Below are 17,556 nucleotides of genomic sequence, written 5' to 3' on the forward strand. Positions count from 1 at the left end.
GACATAAAAGAGACACTTACCCATTAGTGGGCCATTTGGTATAACGTTGATGATTTGTGGCGATCTCGGAAGATGTTCGTCTAGTAATCTAACAATGTCGTGATGAAGCCTCTCACTCGCGACATCTCTGGGCAGTCGATCCATGTGATCGGTGATTTCCCTGTTGGCAGACCATTCCAATAAAGCTTTACAAGCTTCGTAGCTGCCTTCCCTAGCAGCGAGAAACAGTGGTGTTTCATCTTTATCGTCTTGTGCATCTCTGTTTGCGCTGTGCAGTAGGAGTTTATTTACAGCGTCTTCATTATTAACTGCTGCTGCCCAATGAAGAGCAGTTTTCCCGCTATTGTCCGCTGCATTTATATCAGCGTCGGCGTTAATTAAATCTTCCACCATTCCTTCAGTGGCGAGACGTGCTGCCAATATCAAAGGAGTTGTACCATCGTGCATTCTTGCATTAAGATTAGTTGCTCTATTACGGAGAAGAATTTGAAACACTCCCATTGCATCGGCTGCAACTGCAGAATGAAGTGGAGTTCGACCAGTGTTATCCTGTGAATTGGCATCGGCACCAGCGTCCAGGAGCCTTTTGGCAGCATCAGCTCTCGCGTATCTTGCTGCGAGATGAAGAGACGTTTCTCCACTTTTGTCAGTTGTGGCATTTAGATCCGCTCCTTGTGCTACGAGATCAGCTATAACAGCCGCAGTTCCATCGCTTTCGTCTTCCTCTTCACCAGTGTCGAGTCCACCACCGCGAACTGCCGCCACCATCAATGGAGTCATACCACAAGGACCTCGGGCATCAATATCCTGTCCATGTTCCAAACTCGGCGGCGTAAGAACACCGGCATCTTGTCTCCGAATTTCAGCCGCATCCAAATGTTGCTGAGTCCACATTCTCGGTTCCGTTTCCTCATAATCAGTAATTGCCGTATGATCACTAGCATATCCGGGTTCAATAGCTCGCATTCGTTTCGAAGGTGGTAAATCCGACTCATCATCCGACCACTGTTGTACTCTACCATTACTAACATCCAAATCCATACAATTCAACGATGGTTGTTTATTCAAATTCCTCATTTCCTGTCCATCAGGTCCCCGTCGTCTAGATCTGCGACGTGGTCCACTTCCTGTATTCGCTCTCAAGAAACCTTCCGGAAACCATGTGACACCCACCGCACGTTTTCTTTGCGCCGTAACCAATACACCCACCAACATTCCACTCAGTACGACAATTATAACCCCAATAAAAACATATTGATAATTTGTCGCCGAATCCGAATATTCAGGATCCTGTCCCGTTTGTACACCACGAACTTCCTCAATGGGAAAATTTCTCGAAAGTGAATGTTTTGACGCGGTGGCTGCCAAATACTCCGCTGCTTCATGTGCAGAAAGAAAACAAACTCCACCGTCAGTTGAACTACATTTTCGATTATCTATCTCCAAATAAGCAACTATTCCATTCTGTTTGTCAGTGTATATTGTTGTTGGTCTACCAAAGAAATTCGTTTCAATACCAGAATCACGATCTCTCTTCCAAGGATATATCATGTCATTTCCAAGTTCGTCTTGCTTTATCCTCAATGTTGTTCTCAGCTCATGTCCAATATCCCTCAAGAAAGCAACAACATTTGATCTAAAAGTTTGCATATCCATTCTCACCACCACTGATATAACTCCCTCTGCAATTGACGGTGGTTCTGTATCACAATCCAAACCATCCCAGTTACACTCGGCATTATTGCATCCATAATCACAGTAACCATTGGCATAATGTTTTCTACAGTAGGCATCGTAAATTGGACTGAAAATAAAATCAATCAATTAGTTAATGTAAATTAATAATAAAATAAATAATATTAAAAAGGAAACTTACTTGCAAGGTTGAAGTTTCTTTTCGCAGTCTCGACCATCAAAAAGACATTGAACATTATTGCATACTTCATCACAAACATCGTTCATAAAAACATCCCAACAATTTATTGGAGCCGTACAATTTCTCCATGGATTAATTCCAAGAGAACAATCATTTCCATCAAAGTTACAGGCATATTTATTGCACTCTTCATCACAATGATAGTTTCCAGATTTTTCTTCACATCGATTTTCAATGCATTTCTTTCTCTCACGTTCTAAATCCATATCATAATCATTGGGTATAACTTTAGATCCTTTTTGATTTATTCTACCCTTTGTGTCTTGTCTTCCATTTCCTCCTCTATAATTGGCGTCATAAATTTCACAATTTTTACCCGTCCATTTTGGTGGACAATAACATGCATAATCACCAATAAGATCTTCACAAATAACACCCGATTGTTGACAAGGATTACTGGCACATTCATTTCTTGAATCAATTTCACAATGTGTTCCCGCAGAACCCGGTGGACAATTACATTTGTAGCCAACTTCATTGTCAATAATTCTACAAGTTCCACCATTGAGACATGGTTCAGTGTCACAATACGAACCAACGAATTCACAATTGTGACCATAGTAATCACGTGGACAGAGGCATGTGTGACCCGCTTGTTTGGCAGTGCAAACGCCACCATTTTGACATGGTGAACTATCGCAGAAGTTGACTTTTATTTCACAATGTCGACCCATATAGCCAGGCTTGCAATTACAGTGATAGTTGTTGATTAATTGAACGCAGTCCTGTGTTCCCGGCGCTGCACAAGGATTAGAAAGACATTCATTAATGTCACCCTCACATCTTGGTCCCACAAAACCAGGCGAACATCTACAATCAAAACCACCAACTTTGTCCGTACAAGTTCCATTATTATGACAAGCGCCAACGACACAATCATCAATATTGATATCGCAAATAATTCCCAATGTTCCCGATGGACACGAACAACTAAAGTCGTGAATAAGATCATGACAAGTGCCTCCATTTTGACATGGATTTGGTCTACAGTCATCGATATTAAGTTCACAATTTTGACCCTGGAATCCCTCGGTACAAATACACTGATAGGAACCAATTGAATCCTTGCAAATTGCACCATTTTGACAAGGTGCCGATTCACATTCATCGATCTCCTCCTGACAATAGGATCCCGTGTAACCCTCCATACAATGGCATCGATGGCTATTTCCAATGTCCTCGCAAGTACCGTTATTGCATAAATTCTTCTCAACAACTCCTTTTCTGGTTGCTGCATCCTTACAGGAAACCATTTCAACGTCACACACTTTACCCGTCCAACCTGGCGAACATGTGCAATGATATTTATTTTTATGTTGCACGCATGTGGCTTGATTTTCGCAAGGATTATCCGCACACCAATCAACAAATTCATCACAACGCTGTCCAGTGTAACCATAGGGACAATGACAAGTGTAGTGTGTCACATGATCGTGACAAGTAGCTGCATTTAAACATGGTGAACTGTCACATTCATTGATTCTGTATTGACAATTTGATCCCGTATAACCAGGTTGACAAACACATGTGAAATTATTAATTCCATCGATACATTTCCCTCCATTCATACAACTACTGTCTGTGCAATCCTCGTCGTTTGTTTGACAATTTATACCAGAGAAGCCCAATTGACATTGACATGCATATGAATTCACGTATTCTTTGCATGTTGCTCCATTTTGACATGGCGCTGAGATACATTCGTCAACATCAACTTCGCAATGTTTACCACTGAAACCATCGACACAAAGGCACGTGTAGTCTCCAATTCCATCTAAGCATGTTCCACCATTCTGACAGGGAACTGTAAACAAAATAATAATCATTTAATAATCTTTTTAAATTAATTACAATATTTTTCAGGGTGTCTTAACAGTTAGGGAAATTCCCTAGGTCAGGGAAACGTAATGAAATTGATTTTTTTTTGGGAAAAGTCATGGAATTTCGTAACAAATTATAAAAATTAGAGCAAAACGCTACTATTTTAATTTTAGCTTTAACATTTCGTAAAAATATGGCAAAAACGGGGTTATTTTAATTTCTGCTTTAGTTTTTAATAAAAATAGGGTAAAAATTAAAACGGCGTCGTGTTAGCTTAAATTTTTAATAAAAACTAGAGTAGAAATTAAAATGTCGACGTTTTTGCTCTAATTTTGCGTAAAATTAGAGCGGAAATTAAAAGGCAGAGGTTTTTGTTTTAATTTTTCGTAAAACTAGGTCAAAACGGTGCCATTTTAATTTCTGCCATAGTTTTACGTAAAAAATTTGAACAGAAATTAAAATTGCATGGTTTTTTGCTCTATTTTTCCGTAAAAATATGGCAGAAATTTTGATGGCTCTGTTTTTACTCTATTTTTACGAACAACTTGAGCAGAAATAAAAATGGCGTCGTTTTGGCTTTACTTTTACGTAAAACTAGAGCAGAAATTAAAATGCCGACGTTTTTGTTTTAATTTTTCTTAAAACTAGGTCAAAAACGGTGCCATTTTAATTTCTGCCATAGTTTTACGTAAAAAATTTGAACAGAAATTAAAATTGCATGGTTTTTGCTCTATTTTTCCGTAAAAATATGGCAGAAATTTGGATGGCTCTGTTTTTACGAACAACTAGAGCAGAAATTAAAATAGTCCCGTATTGGCTTTACTTTTACATAAAACTAGAGCAGAAATTAAAAAGCCGACGTTTTTTGTTTTAATTTTTTGTAAAAATAGGTCAAAAACAGTGCCATTTTAATTTTTGTCATAGTTTTACGGAAAAAAGTTGGGCAGAAATTAAAATGGCGCCGTTTTGGCTCTACTTTTACGTAAAACTGGAGCAGAAATTAAAATGGCGCCGTTTTTACTCTACCTTTGCGTAAAATTAGAGCGGAAATTAAATTGCAGACGTTTTCGTTTTTATTTTTCGTAAAAATAGGTCAAAAACAGTGCTATTTTAATTTCTGCTCTTAATTAACAGAAGAATAGAACACTTCATCATATATATATCTGATCGAATCTTTATTTGATGTAATTTTTATTTCCTCGAATTGTAATTTGATATAATTTTCAAGTTACCTGAATTGAATTAAACATAAACTGCAAATGGTCGAAATGAATTCTTTAAACGATAATTTTAAAATTCTCCAATCACAATTTATTTGATAATTTTTTATTGATCAAATTTTAAAATTCGCGCTTAAAGAATATATTTCGGCCATTTGCAATTCCGATCCAATTTAATTTCGATAACTTAATAATTATATCAAATTACGATTCAAGGATATAAAAGTTATATCAAATGAAGATTCGATCAAATAACATTTCTCCAATGAAAAATTTCTATAACTAGAAATTTTATTAAATAAGAATTGTAAAAAATAGTAATTCGTTGAAATAAAAGTTCTGTTTAATTAAAATTTGATTAAATAAAAGTGTTAAATATAAATTCTGTTAAATCTGACTTCAGTTACATAAAAATACTATAAACTCTCCTACGGTTTAATTAAATTGCAGAAATCGATACCAAAACGATTCATTTAATCCGGCATAAAAATTTTTATATATTAACATCATGGTTAATAGTTTTTTTTTTGGTTTTTTGGGATTTATTTTTAATTAATTTGTTGAAACTAACGTTGTAGTTTTTGTTAATTTTTGTCGTTTTCGTTGAAAAGAAGGGAATCTTTAATTTACTTGGATACTTAGGCCTTGTGTGTTGTGATAATAAACTGATGAAAAAATAGGTAAAAATTGTTCTAAAAAGAAGAAAATAACTTGTTTGACGGTGGTAATATTAAAAAAAAGACGAACACGACCATCCTAATTAATAAAAAATGAATGGAAATGGGAGAAGTTTTGTAAATTTAAAGGAAATTTCGTTGTGATTTCTGAAAGAGTGAAATTAGCAACAGGGGGCCTTATTTAAAATTGTAGGAGAGCTTTAGATTGTAAATTTGATCTGAAATAATAAATAACAATATAATATAATAAATATTTATATAAATGAATCTTGTTTTTATACTAACATGAAGCACAATCATCAGTATTTATAATGCAGTCTCGTCCTTCGTATCCCTTAGCGCAAACGCAATGATAAGATCCATTTGTATTTCTACATGTTGCACCATTTCTACAAGGTGAGGTCATGATACACTCATTAACATCTTCGTCGCAAAGTCGTCCAGTGTAGCCAACAGTACAAGTACAAGCGAAATCAAGGAAGTTTGACGATGGAGAACACTTAGCACCATGAAGACATCTGTAAAAAAAAAAACAATTTATGAATGAATAAAAATGAATATTAAAAATTAATTACTAAATTTAAAATAGTTCGTAATTAAAAAGGAATAATTTTTTATTCCAATACAATACCTATTAGGTGAACAAGGATCAAGTTTATCTTCACAATTTCTGCCAGTGTGCGGTAATTCACAAACGCATTTGTAATCATTAACAAGATCAATGCAAGAGCCACCATTTTGACAGGGACTATTTGCGCAATCGTCAATGTTAGTTTCACAATTTGTGCCAGAATATCCAGCTAAACATTGACAGCTGTATCCATCTAAATGATCGTTACATATTCCACCGTGTTGACATGGATTTGAGCCACATTCATCGATATCGGCTTCACATCTTTTGCCACCGTAACCAGGCAAACAATGGCAAATAAATTGATTAACACCATCCTCACACGTTCCATTATTGACACAGGGATTACTTGCGCATTCATCAACGTCACTTAAACATCGTGCATCATAATAACCCCTTGGACATTCACATCTAAATCCATTTATTAAATCTATGCAGCGACCACCATTAGCGCATGGATTACTGGCGCATTCATTTATATCTGTCTCACAATGTTGACCAGTGAATCCAGGTTCACATTCACAAGAATATCTACAATACAAAAAATTATATATTAGTTCAGTCTTTAAATGAACGTTTTTCCAAATTTATCAATAAAGATTGATTATTTTTTCAATTTTTAACAACCGAAACCAAAAATTCATTAATTGAATTTTTATTACAGAGAACTTTCATTCGCTTAAATAAAAATTCAACAAAGATTTCGGCACGAATTTCAAAAATTTTCTCAGTAATTTCTTATTGGTTAATTTGAAAATTTGCGCCGAAATATTTCGTTTACTCACGAAGCTGAAGTACGCAACGTTTATATAAACGATTTTTAAAGAAATAATTTTTTAAAATGAAAAATTCTATAATTTTTTGCCTAAAAAATATTTCTTGTAGTTTTCATTAATCAACAAATTATAAAAAAAATATTTTTTAGGCAAAAAATTATAGAATTTTTCATTTTAAAAAATTATTTCTTTAAAAATCGTTTATATAAACGTTGCGTACTTCAGCTTCGTGTTTACTCGAACAAATGACTGTTCTGTCAAATAAAAATTAGAACAAATGCAAATTCTGTGAAGGGAATTTTTGGTTATATAAAAATTCTGTAATATTGAAAATTAATAATGGAAATTCTGTCAAAAAATAATTACAACAAACATAAATTCGGCTAAAAAAAATTCTATCCAATGAAATTCTATCACATAAAAAGTGAAAAAAAATTCTATCAAATTAAATTTATATTTAACAGAATTTAAAAAAAAAAAAATTTTAAACTCAATAGAATTTTTATATTGTAAAATTTTGTAGCCGAACTTTGTAAAGCAGATTCTCTAATTCATTAAATTTTCATTAACCGCAATTTTCGTTTAACAGAATTTATATTTATCCAAATTTTCACGAAAAAGAACTTTAATTTAAAATAATTTAATTTAATTTTTAACACAATTTCTATTAAACTGAATTTATATTTAACTAAATTTCCATTCAAGAGAATTTTCAGTCGAACAAATTATTATTTAACAGAATTTCTAGATAGGCCAATTTTCAAATAGAATATTTTTGTCTTTTTCATAGAAACTCAATTTGATAGAATTGTCACTTCAAAGAACTTTGAAAATGTCGAATTTTCAGTTAATTAAAATTACAAAAGGCCAAAAAAAACAACACATTGAAGGAATTTGGCGCGAATTTGAAAATTGACCAATCACGATTTTCTTAATATTTTCTTATTGGTCAACTTCAAAATTTGCGCCTAATATTTTGTTTGTTCGGCTATTTGCAATTTCGATCAAAATGAAATTTCGACGTTCTCAAAGTTCTATGAAATAACAATTCGATTAAATGGAGTTACGATGAAATGGAAATTCTACTATTTGAAAATTATACTAAATAGAAATTCCGTTTTATGTGATTTTTGTTAAATTAAAATTTGTTAAAATAAAAATTCTCCTTTAAGAAAATTCAGTTACATAAAAAATAAGTTATTTATTTGGTTATTATTTATTATTATAATTATTTGGTTAAATTTCTATTTCGAAATTAATGGGGTGCATTATTATCCCATAATAACCATTAGTTAAAATTTTTTAGACAAATTTTCATTTTTCAAATTTACATTTCACAGAATTTCTTTTTAAACAAATTTTTACTTAACAAAATTCTTATGAAACGAATTTTTATTGTACAAAATTCTCAAAAAGGACGAATTTTTATTTCTCCGAAATTGTAAATGGCCGAACAAACAATCGAAAGAAAATTTTCTGCACGATTTATAAAATTCACCAATCAAAAGTTGTCAAGAAAATCGTGATTGGTGAATTTTAAAAATCGCGCCGAAATCGATTGTTCGGCCATTTGCAACTTCGGACAAATAAAAATTCGGTGTTTTAAGAATTCTACCAAATAAAAATTATCTAAAAATTCTGTTAATTAAAAATTCTTTAAAAAAAGAAATTTGACAAAACTTATATTGAACTGTATTTTTAGGAAAAAAAATTATTTTATTTAAACAAATTATTGTTTAGCAAAATTTTCTTTTAGTAGATTTTTTATTTAATCAAATTTTTAAAAAGCAGAATTTCTATTTCATCGAAACTTTATTTGTCAGAATTTTTATTTATACGAATTTGAAAAAAAATTCCAAATGTAAATTTTTGAGAAAAAATTTGTAAAATTGACTATATTCAATGCCTCCTTAAACGAATGAATTTCTTAATTTATGAATAAATTCATTTTTTTTTAAATTATTCATCATTCTTCTTTTATTTTTCTTTCTTCTTCTTTTCTTCTTTCATAATTTCATTGTAGATCAAGTATTAATTTAGTGACAACATAGCCAAATTTCTTTCTATCCAAAAATTGATTAATTTAAAGTTTGCTAAAGAAAATGAATTATAAAAATTGGATATTAACCTGTTAATTCCATCAATGCAACGTGCGCCATTTCTACATGGATTACTGTAACATTCGTTGACATTTACTTCACAGTTGATTCCCGATGTACCAGGCCGACAAATACATTGATATCCATTTATTCGATCTTCGCACCGGCCACCAAATTGGCATGGATTACTTTCACATTCGTCGATTTGCGTTTGACAGAGATTTCCCGTGAAACCAGGGAAACAACTGCAGGTGAATGAATTCTCACCATCGATACATGTTCCACTATGGCAAGGATTTGATTGACAGTCATTTATATTTGTCTCACATGATGCACCAGTAAATCCTGGTGGACAATCGCATGTATATTTGGCAATTGAATCTTGGCATGTACCACCATTTCGACATGGCGACGAAGCACAATCGTCAATATTAACTTGACAATGTGTTCCCTTAAAGCCATTTGAACAAGTACATTTAAATCCATTTATCATGTCTGTGCATACTCCATTGTTTAGACAGGGATTTGCTGCACATTCATCAATGTCAATCTCACACTGAGTCCCAGTGAAACCTAAAAAAAAAAATTAATGTTTCAATTAATAATTATTTCCAAATAAATTTATTACTCTAATATTTATTTATTTTAAGAAACTTTAGATACAGAATTTTTATTTTACAGAATTTTTCTTTATGAACTTTTTATTTAAAAAATTCTAGTTCAACTGAATATTAATTTGCCAAAATTCTAATTGAGCAGAATTTCGAATTTTTAAATGCCAGAATTTTCCTTTGTCCGAATTTTTTATTTCCACCAATTGTTATTTGATGTATTAAAATTTTTATTTAACCAAAATTGCAAATGGCCGATTATACAATCGACAGAAAGAATTTGGCGCCAATTTAAAAATTAACCAATCACAATTTTCTTGATAATTTCCGATTGGTTAATTTTTAAAATTCGCGTTTATTTTTCGGTCATTTGCAATTTCGGACAAATAGAAATTTAGCATTTTAAAAATTCTATCGAATAAATCAAATAAAGAAAATAATTTTAAATAAATTCGAATAAATAAAAATTTGGACAAATAAAAAATCATTGAATGGAAAATTCTGGTATTTAAAAATTCGAATCACTTGAAATTCTGTTTAATAAAAATTCGAAAAATAATTTACAATATTAATTATATCTAATAAAATTTTTTAAATTAATAAATTCTAACCATTTATTTTTACCGAAAATTCAGTTTAGTCAATTTTTTTCGTGTTTTTAGCAATTAATTTCATTTTTCAAATAAAACTTTTTCTAAATCGCAGATAAATTTTTCCTTTTTGGATAAAAAAAATTGTTTTTTTTTTTTTGGTTTTATAAAAAATTTATGAATAAATTTAAGATTAAAAATAATTTATTAAGTCGATTCTATAATTATAATGATCTTGAGAACTATTTATTCTCGGCTTCATATGTGGAGCGTGGTTGCAAAAATAAGACCGATCTATTGGCAAATGGTGCTATTCCATGGGAACGAGCTGTTATTGTACATCTTGCAAACGTGCTAAGAGAACGTGGGTGTGGCTAAGATATCTAAAGTACTCTTTCTTTTTCGCTTTCTCTCTCTCTGTCTCTTTTTCTGTCTCTCTCAATTTTATTAAACTTTATAGCACGTTTGCGAATTGAATATTTATAGAAAATATTTAAATTACAATACATTTTTTTTTTCAAATAATAAATATAATTTTTAAATAAAATAGAATTCCAGTTATTCGGATTAATGGGAAACCGGACGATATGTAAAAAACCGGACGATTGGAATTGAAATAAGTATTATTTTTAGAAATAGTTGTCAATAGTGTATTTGAAATAACCTTTCATTTACTGTGAAAAGAATAAAATATAAATTACTATATATATTAAAAACAAATTTTTTTCCATAAATATTTTCAAGCAAAAAAAAGTTATTTTCATGAGCAGAAATTAATTTTTTAGTAGAAAATTTTTTCAATCCATTAGATATTAATACAAAATTTTTTTTTTTTTCTTTGCTCATAAATTTTTTTTAAACATTAAAAAATTAAACTGAGACAAATCAAGAATTTCGAAAATTTTAGTAGATTTATAAAAAAAAATATAAAATGAAGTAAAATAAAAAAAAATTGTGAATTAGAACAACTAATTGAAAATAATTAATTTGGCGAAGAATTTTAGATAATTTAAAAAATAATTGAGTTTTGTAAAAGATATTTAAGATTTTTGAAAATAATTGAATTTCAAGAGATTTTAAAATGAAAATTTAGTAAAATATAATTGAAGATTTCTTCTTACAGGCAATAATTGAAAATTAAAAAAAAAAATTTAATATTTAGAAAAATATTTCAAATAATTGAATTTTAGAAGAATTACGTTCAAATTATTAAAAATAATAGAAGAATTTTAAATAGAAAAAAAAATAATTGAAATTTTAAAAAGTCCAGATTTTTATAATTAATCAACAGAAAATTTTGAATGGAAAATTTTGTAAATACGAATTGAAAACGTTTTTTTTTTTTAATTATTTAGACAGCAATTGAATTTTAAAGAATTTTGAATTGAAAAATATTTTCTATAATTTAATTTTGGAAAAATTTTATTAAAATTATTGAAAATAATTAATTTTTTATAAACTTTTTAGATTTAATTTTTACAAAATAATTAAATTTTGAAAGAGTCACAGTTTGTACTAAAAAAATTTTTCTTCTCTACAACCGGACTAGGCTTAAAATTTTATGTAAAAGGAAGTGGTTTTTTTTTCATTTTTGCAAAAAAAAAAATTGAAGGATACAAACAATTTTTGTTAAATTATTTTTTTTTAATATCAATTTAGATTATTTGCGAAATTAGCCGAGTTACTAAAAATAGTACCAAGATAAGTATAGTTTTTGACCACCTCAATTTCAAATTTCACATAATTATCTAAACGTTGGGTTCCGCTTTTTTTTTAAGTCCAGTGTGACCTCCTTTATTTTAAATTATAATTTTTCTTTTATCAATATTCAATATTCTGATATAAATTTTCGATTTATTTCTATTTTATAATTTTTTCACACTAAAAAAAAAATTTTTTATTTGATTCAAATAATCGGTTACTTTATTATCAAATAAATATTTATTTGTATCAAATACTTATATTATTTGAGATGGTATTTCTTTCAAATACAGAAATTATTTGTTCAAATAGAATTTATTTCATTCAAATAAAAATTATTTGGTTCAAGTAAATATTTATTTGATAATAGTCAAGTAATCAAGTATTCCAAATAATTTTTTTTTTTCAGTGCATTTTAGGGAAATAAAATAAAAATTTCGCCACGAAATAAAAACGATCATTAATTTAAGTTTTTTTTAAGAATATTTTTGTATTTACTAATTAGAATTAAAATATTCAAAAAAAAAAAAATGATTCTCAAATTAATTTAAAAAAAAATTTTTAAACTAAAAAATTTCGACATGATTGGTTAATGTCGAAAAGAATATTATTATTATTAATATTGTACTATGAGAATTTTACTATTTGCCAAAGAATTGACAAAGTTATCGCATTCTTTTTTTTTATTCATGAAAATCGTGGTGAAAGTAAATGTATAGGAATCGACGGTGTCCGCACCTTCAAAAGTAGGGGAACTTGCTGTCACGTGATAGACTCTCGCACCGGAATTAAATTCAACAATATTCAGATTGCTACAAATTTGAATATCTCAGCAATAGAGATGAATTTTAAAATTCAACGTTTTTTTTTTCTTGTTGATTCCAAAAAAAAAAAAATGTATCCAACTTTTCTTCAAATATTATCATTATTATTATTTTATTCAATTATTGGAGATATTTTAATCAGATAAAAATTTAAATAAATATAATTAAAAAATTATTATAAATTATAATTATTAAAAAAAATTAATATATGTAAAAATATATTAATTTTTAATTTCTGTAGTTATATTTTTGTGTGACCTATAGATACGCGAGAATATAGATTTTCAACATTTAACATTAAGAAATTGGTCATAATTTTAATAATAGAAAATAGATAAGTGATGAATGTTAAAAAAAAAGTGTCATATCTATGTAATAGTTGCGAAAATAAAAAATATTTCTCATGATACAGGGAGCAACGTTCACAATGTCTGGCAACGCAGTCAGGGGCAGAGCGAGCGGGTCAATCACCCCGGACGCAAAATTTTAAAAGGCAACAAAATAAAGTAAAAAAATAGTTTAAAAAATAGTTTTCTATTTGCATTTTTAATTATTAAAAATAAATTTTTATAATATTTCGAAAAATAAAATTCTTTTTAAAATTAAATTTTTTTATAATTAACTTACCCGGCATGCAGACACAACGAAATGTCCCAGGATCATCTAGACAGGAGCCATCATTTTGACAAGGATGTGATTCACATTCGTTGACGTTAGTTTCACATCTTGGTCCAGTGAAACCTTGTGTACAATTACATGCAAAAGAACCAGGAGTATTTACACAAATACCATCATGCTCACAGGGTGATCCTGAAAAATTACAATAATATTTATTATTATTATTATTATTATTATTTATAATTCATTATTAGATATGTAATTTAAAAAGCATTTTTTATATCTTTCATTGACTTTTTTTTGTATAATTATACTGGAAATAAAAACACAATTTAATATGAAATATTAAAATTTACCTTGTTCACATTCATCAATATCCTCAGAGCAATCCAGACCTTTGTAACCACTTGCACAGGAACAAGTAAATGAACCATTAATTGGACTTGTATCACAAATAGCTCCTTGATGACATGGATTTGACGTGCAAGCATCATCCAGATGGCAAAGAAGACCTGTTAATAAATTAATATATTATAGATATATGTAAATATTTATAAATAAATTTTTAATTTTAATAATTTATTATAAGAAATTTAATAAAAATTAATAAAAATTTTTATAAAAAATTTACAATAAATCCAAAATTCATTTGTTAAATTAATAATTAATAATTAATAATTTATTAATACGCTTTTTATAAGCTTCATACAAAAATTCTAGAAACTTTATTAAATCTTATGCAAGCTTTCAATAATATTCTATATATAGAAATTTTATTTTCTTTTTTAACCTTTTTGAAAAATTTATAAAACATTTAGAAAAATTCATATGGAAACTTTGAAAATTTTTTATGAAACCTTTCAAAAACTGTGAAACATTTAATAAACTTCATCGGAAATTTTACAAACTTGTGTAAAATTTCTAAATTTCAACAAAAATGGAAAAATTTATGAAATGTTAGCAATTTGAATTTTTTAATTTTAGAATTTTCAAATTCAACAAATCTTCATTTGTCCGAATTTTTGTTTGTACGAATTGTAATTTATGTTTCTTAAGACACCAAAATTTCCATTTACCCAAAATTGTAAATGGCCGAACAAACAAAAAAATTTCGGCGTCTTTTGAAAATTTACCAATAACAATTTTTCTTAATAACTTCTCATTGTTCAATTTTAAAAAAACGTACCAAAATTTTTCTTTCGATTGTTTGTTCGACCAATTGCCATTTCGGACAAATGATAAATCGGCGCTTTAAGAATTCGGCCAAATAAAAATTCAGTACGTAAACATTATATTAAAAATTCGTTTAAAAATAAATCCTATTAAATAATAATTCGAAAAATAAAAATAATTAAAAATAATTATAGCTGCTAAAATTGTTGAAAATAAAAATTAGAACTAATGATTTTTGTGTCGAAAAGGGACACATTGAATTTATTAGAATTTTTAAGGTATTGAATTAAAAATTATCAAATTTATATTTAACAGAATTTTATAAAATAAATTTTTAAACTCAATAGAATTTTTATATCGTAAAATTTTGTAGCTGAACTTTGTAAAGCAGATTCTCTAATTCATTAAATTTTCATTTAACGCAATTTTCGTTTAAGAGAATTTATATTTATCCAAATTTTCACGAAAAAGAACTTTAATCTATATGAATTTATCTTAAATCGAATTTTCATTTATCTGAATATTCACTTAACAGTATTTTATGTAACTCAATTTTTAACAGAATTTCTATTAAACTGAACTTTTATTTAACCAAATTTTCATTCAAGAGAGAATTTTCAGTCGAACAAATTATAATTATAATTTTTATAATTATTATTTAATAGAATTTTTAATTCGGCCAATTTACAATTAAAATATTTTTCCTTTTTCATAGAAACTCAATTTGATCGAATTGTCACATCAAAGAACTTGGAAAACGTCGAATTTTCAGTTCATTAAAATTGCAAATGGCCGATTGGAGGATTTCGGCGCGAATTTGAAAATTGACCAATCACGATTTTCTTAATATTTACTTATTGGTCAACTTTAAAATTTGCGCCTAAATTTTTTGTTTGTTCGGCTATTTGCAATATCGATAAAATGAAAATTCGACGTTCTCAAAGTTCTATGAAATAACAATTCGATGAAATAGAGTTTCGATGAAATGGAATTTCTACTATTTGAAAATTATACTAAATAGAAATTCCGTTTCATGAGATTTTTGTTAAATTAAAAATTTGTTAGAATAAAAATTCTCCTTCATGAAAATTCGGTTAAATAAGAGTTATGTTACATGTATAAATTCTGTTATGTATGAATATTCACAACACTGAATTTGGTTGAATTTCTACCGTTTCGAAATAAGCTCGAATTTTTATACTACTAAATTACAAAATTTTGTCTTAACTGAATTCACATGTAACATAATTTCTATTTGACAAAACTTATATTTAACTGTATTCACAATAAAAAGATTTTTTATTTAAACAAATTATTATTTAGCAGAATTTCTATTTCATCGAATGTTTATTCGCCAGAATTTATATTTGTACGAATTGTTACTTGAAAACAAATTCAAAATTTAAATTTTTTCAGGAAAAATTTATAAAATTGACTCAATTCCAAAATTCAATGCCTCCTTAAACGAATGAATTTCTTAATTTATGAATAAATTCATTTTTTTTAATTATTCATCATTCTTCTTTTAATTTTCTTTCTTCTTCTTCCATAATTTCATTGTAGTTCAAGTATAAATCATATGAATTTGATGCCAACTCAGTCAAATATCTTTCTATCAGCCAATCATCCAACGCCAACAATTTATTGAAAGTTGCCCACCCAATGTGGTACTTAATTAATTAATTTTGAAATCTGATTGTAATTCCGTGGAAAGTCTCCAAACAAGATATTGTTGAAGATTTTTTTTTTTGACGTACCTGTTTTTCCATAGGTACATTGACAGTAAAAACTGCCAACGCGATCGATGCATGTTGCTCCATTGAAACATGCAGCACCAGCACAATCATCAATATTGACACTGCAATCGGGACCAGTCCAACCATTGACACAAATACAAGAATAACTGCCATGTGAATTCGTGCAAGTTGCGCCATTATGACATAATGATGGCCTGACGGAACATTCATCAACGTCCAATTCACACTGTGTACCAGTAAATGCTGCTGGACATAAACATGAGTATTCATTAACCCTGTCCATGCATGTCGCACCATTTTGGCAAAGGTTACCGATGCAGTCGTCGATATTTTCTTCGCAATGTTCTCCTCGAAAACCTGCAACAATTATATACATCATGTGTTAATAAAAAATTTTAATAATACACAAATTTTAATTTATTTTAATTAACAAATTGAAAATTTAAGAGAATATTTATTAAAAATTATATAATAATAAAATGCTTGGTCTGTCCTTCTGTCCTAACTTGAAGTTGGCCTTTTCTGATTTCACGTGTTTTTTTGAATAGTAATCTTATGACGTGTAAAATTTTGACAATTCTTTTTCTCATTTTTGCCAAAGTTGTATAATTGTGTTTCCAAATTTCGGAATAAGTTTCTTTAAAATTCCAAATTCGAAACTCCAATTCACGAAGCTGAAGTACACAACGTTTACCAACGAAATTTTTTTTAAAGTTGTATATTCACTCAAAAATTGTATACAAATACAAAAAATTTATCATGAGAAAAAAGATGCGCCAGGAAATTTCGTACAAGATAGTAATTTGAAAAAAATTTATTTTTAAAAATTAATTTTTAAGGTACCAGGGGCCAACGAATACCTATTAAATATTAATTATAAAAACACAGACCTCGAATCAACTTAAAGACGCAAAAAAGTCGTTTTAGTCGATTTATATTCCAAAAAAAGTGGATTTGTTTTTTATTTTAACAGATATTTAAATAAAAATTTTTTTTTAATAATAATCCATTTCGAAGGGTTAAAGTTGAAATTTTTAGAAATAATTAAATTTCAAAAGATATTGGTAATTTTCAAACAATTATTAAATTTTACAGAACTAAAAATAATTTATCAAACAATTT

The 17,556-nt window shown here is 28.5% G+C and overlaps 1 protein-coding gene and 1 long non-coding RNA gene across 3 annotated transcripts in view; one reads left to right on the forward strand and one right to left on the reverse strand.

The window, feature by feature from the left end:
- LOC127285077 (neurogenic locus Notch protein) overlaps positions 1–17,556 on the reverse strand; it is a 54,488-nt gene that overhangs the window by 2,315 nt on the left and 34,617 nt on the right. For both annotated transcript variants that reach the window (XM_051310884.1, XM_051310885.1), the window contains 8 exons: positions 16,435–16,791; positions 13,861–14,016; positions 13,514–13,696; positions 9,190–9,733; positions 6,286–6,816; positions 5,940–6,172; positions 1,877–3,740; positions 21–1,804 (listed from right to left, as the gene is read on the reverse strand). In XM_051310884.1, coding sequence (XP_051166841.1) covers positions 21–1,804; positions 1,877–3,740; positions 5,940–6,172; positions 6,286–6,816; positions 9,190–9,733; positions 13,514–13,696; positions 13,861–14,016; positions 16,435–16,791 — 5,652 coding nt within the window. The remainder of the gene's footprint in view (positions 1–20; positions 1,805–1,876; positions 3,741–5,939; positions 6,173–6,285; positions 6,817–9,189; positions 9,734–13,513; positions 13,697–13,860; positions 14,017–16,434; positions 16,792–17,556) is intronic.
- On the forward strand, positions 10,820–13,672 carry LOC127285078 (uncharacterized). Its single transcript, XR_007843556.1, has 3 exons — positions 10,820–10,981; positions 13,299–13,392; positions 13,525–13,672. It is a non-coding gene; the product is annotated as an uncharacterized LOC127285078 (long non-coding RNA).

This window comes from Leptopilina boulardi, unplaced genomic scaffold, assembly GCF_019393585.1.
Source record: "Leptopilina boulardi isolate dan_hultmark-lab unplaced genomic scaffold, ZJU_Lbou_2.1 LbouV2_330, whole genome shotgun sequence".
Classification (NCBI taxonomy): Eukaryota; Metazoa; Arthropoda; class Insecta; order Hymenoptera; family Figitidae; genus Leptopilina; species Leptopilina boulardi.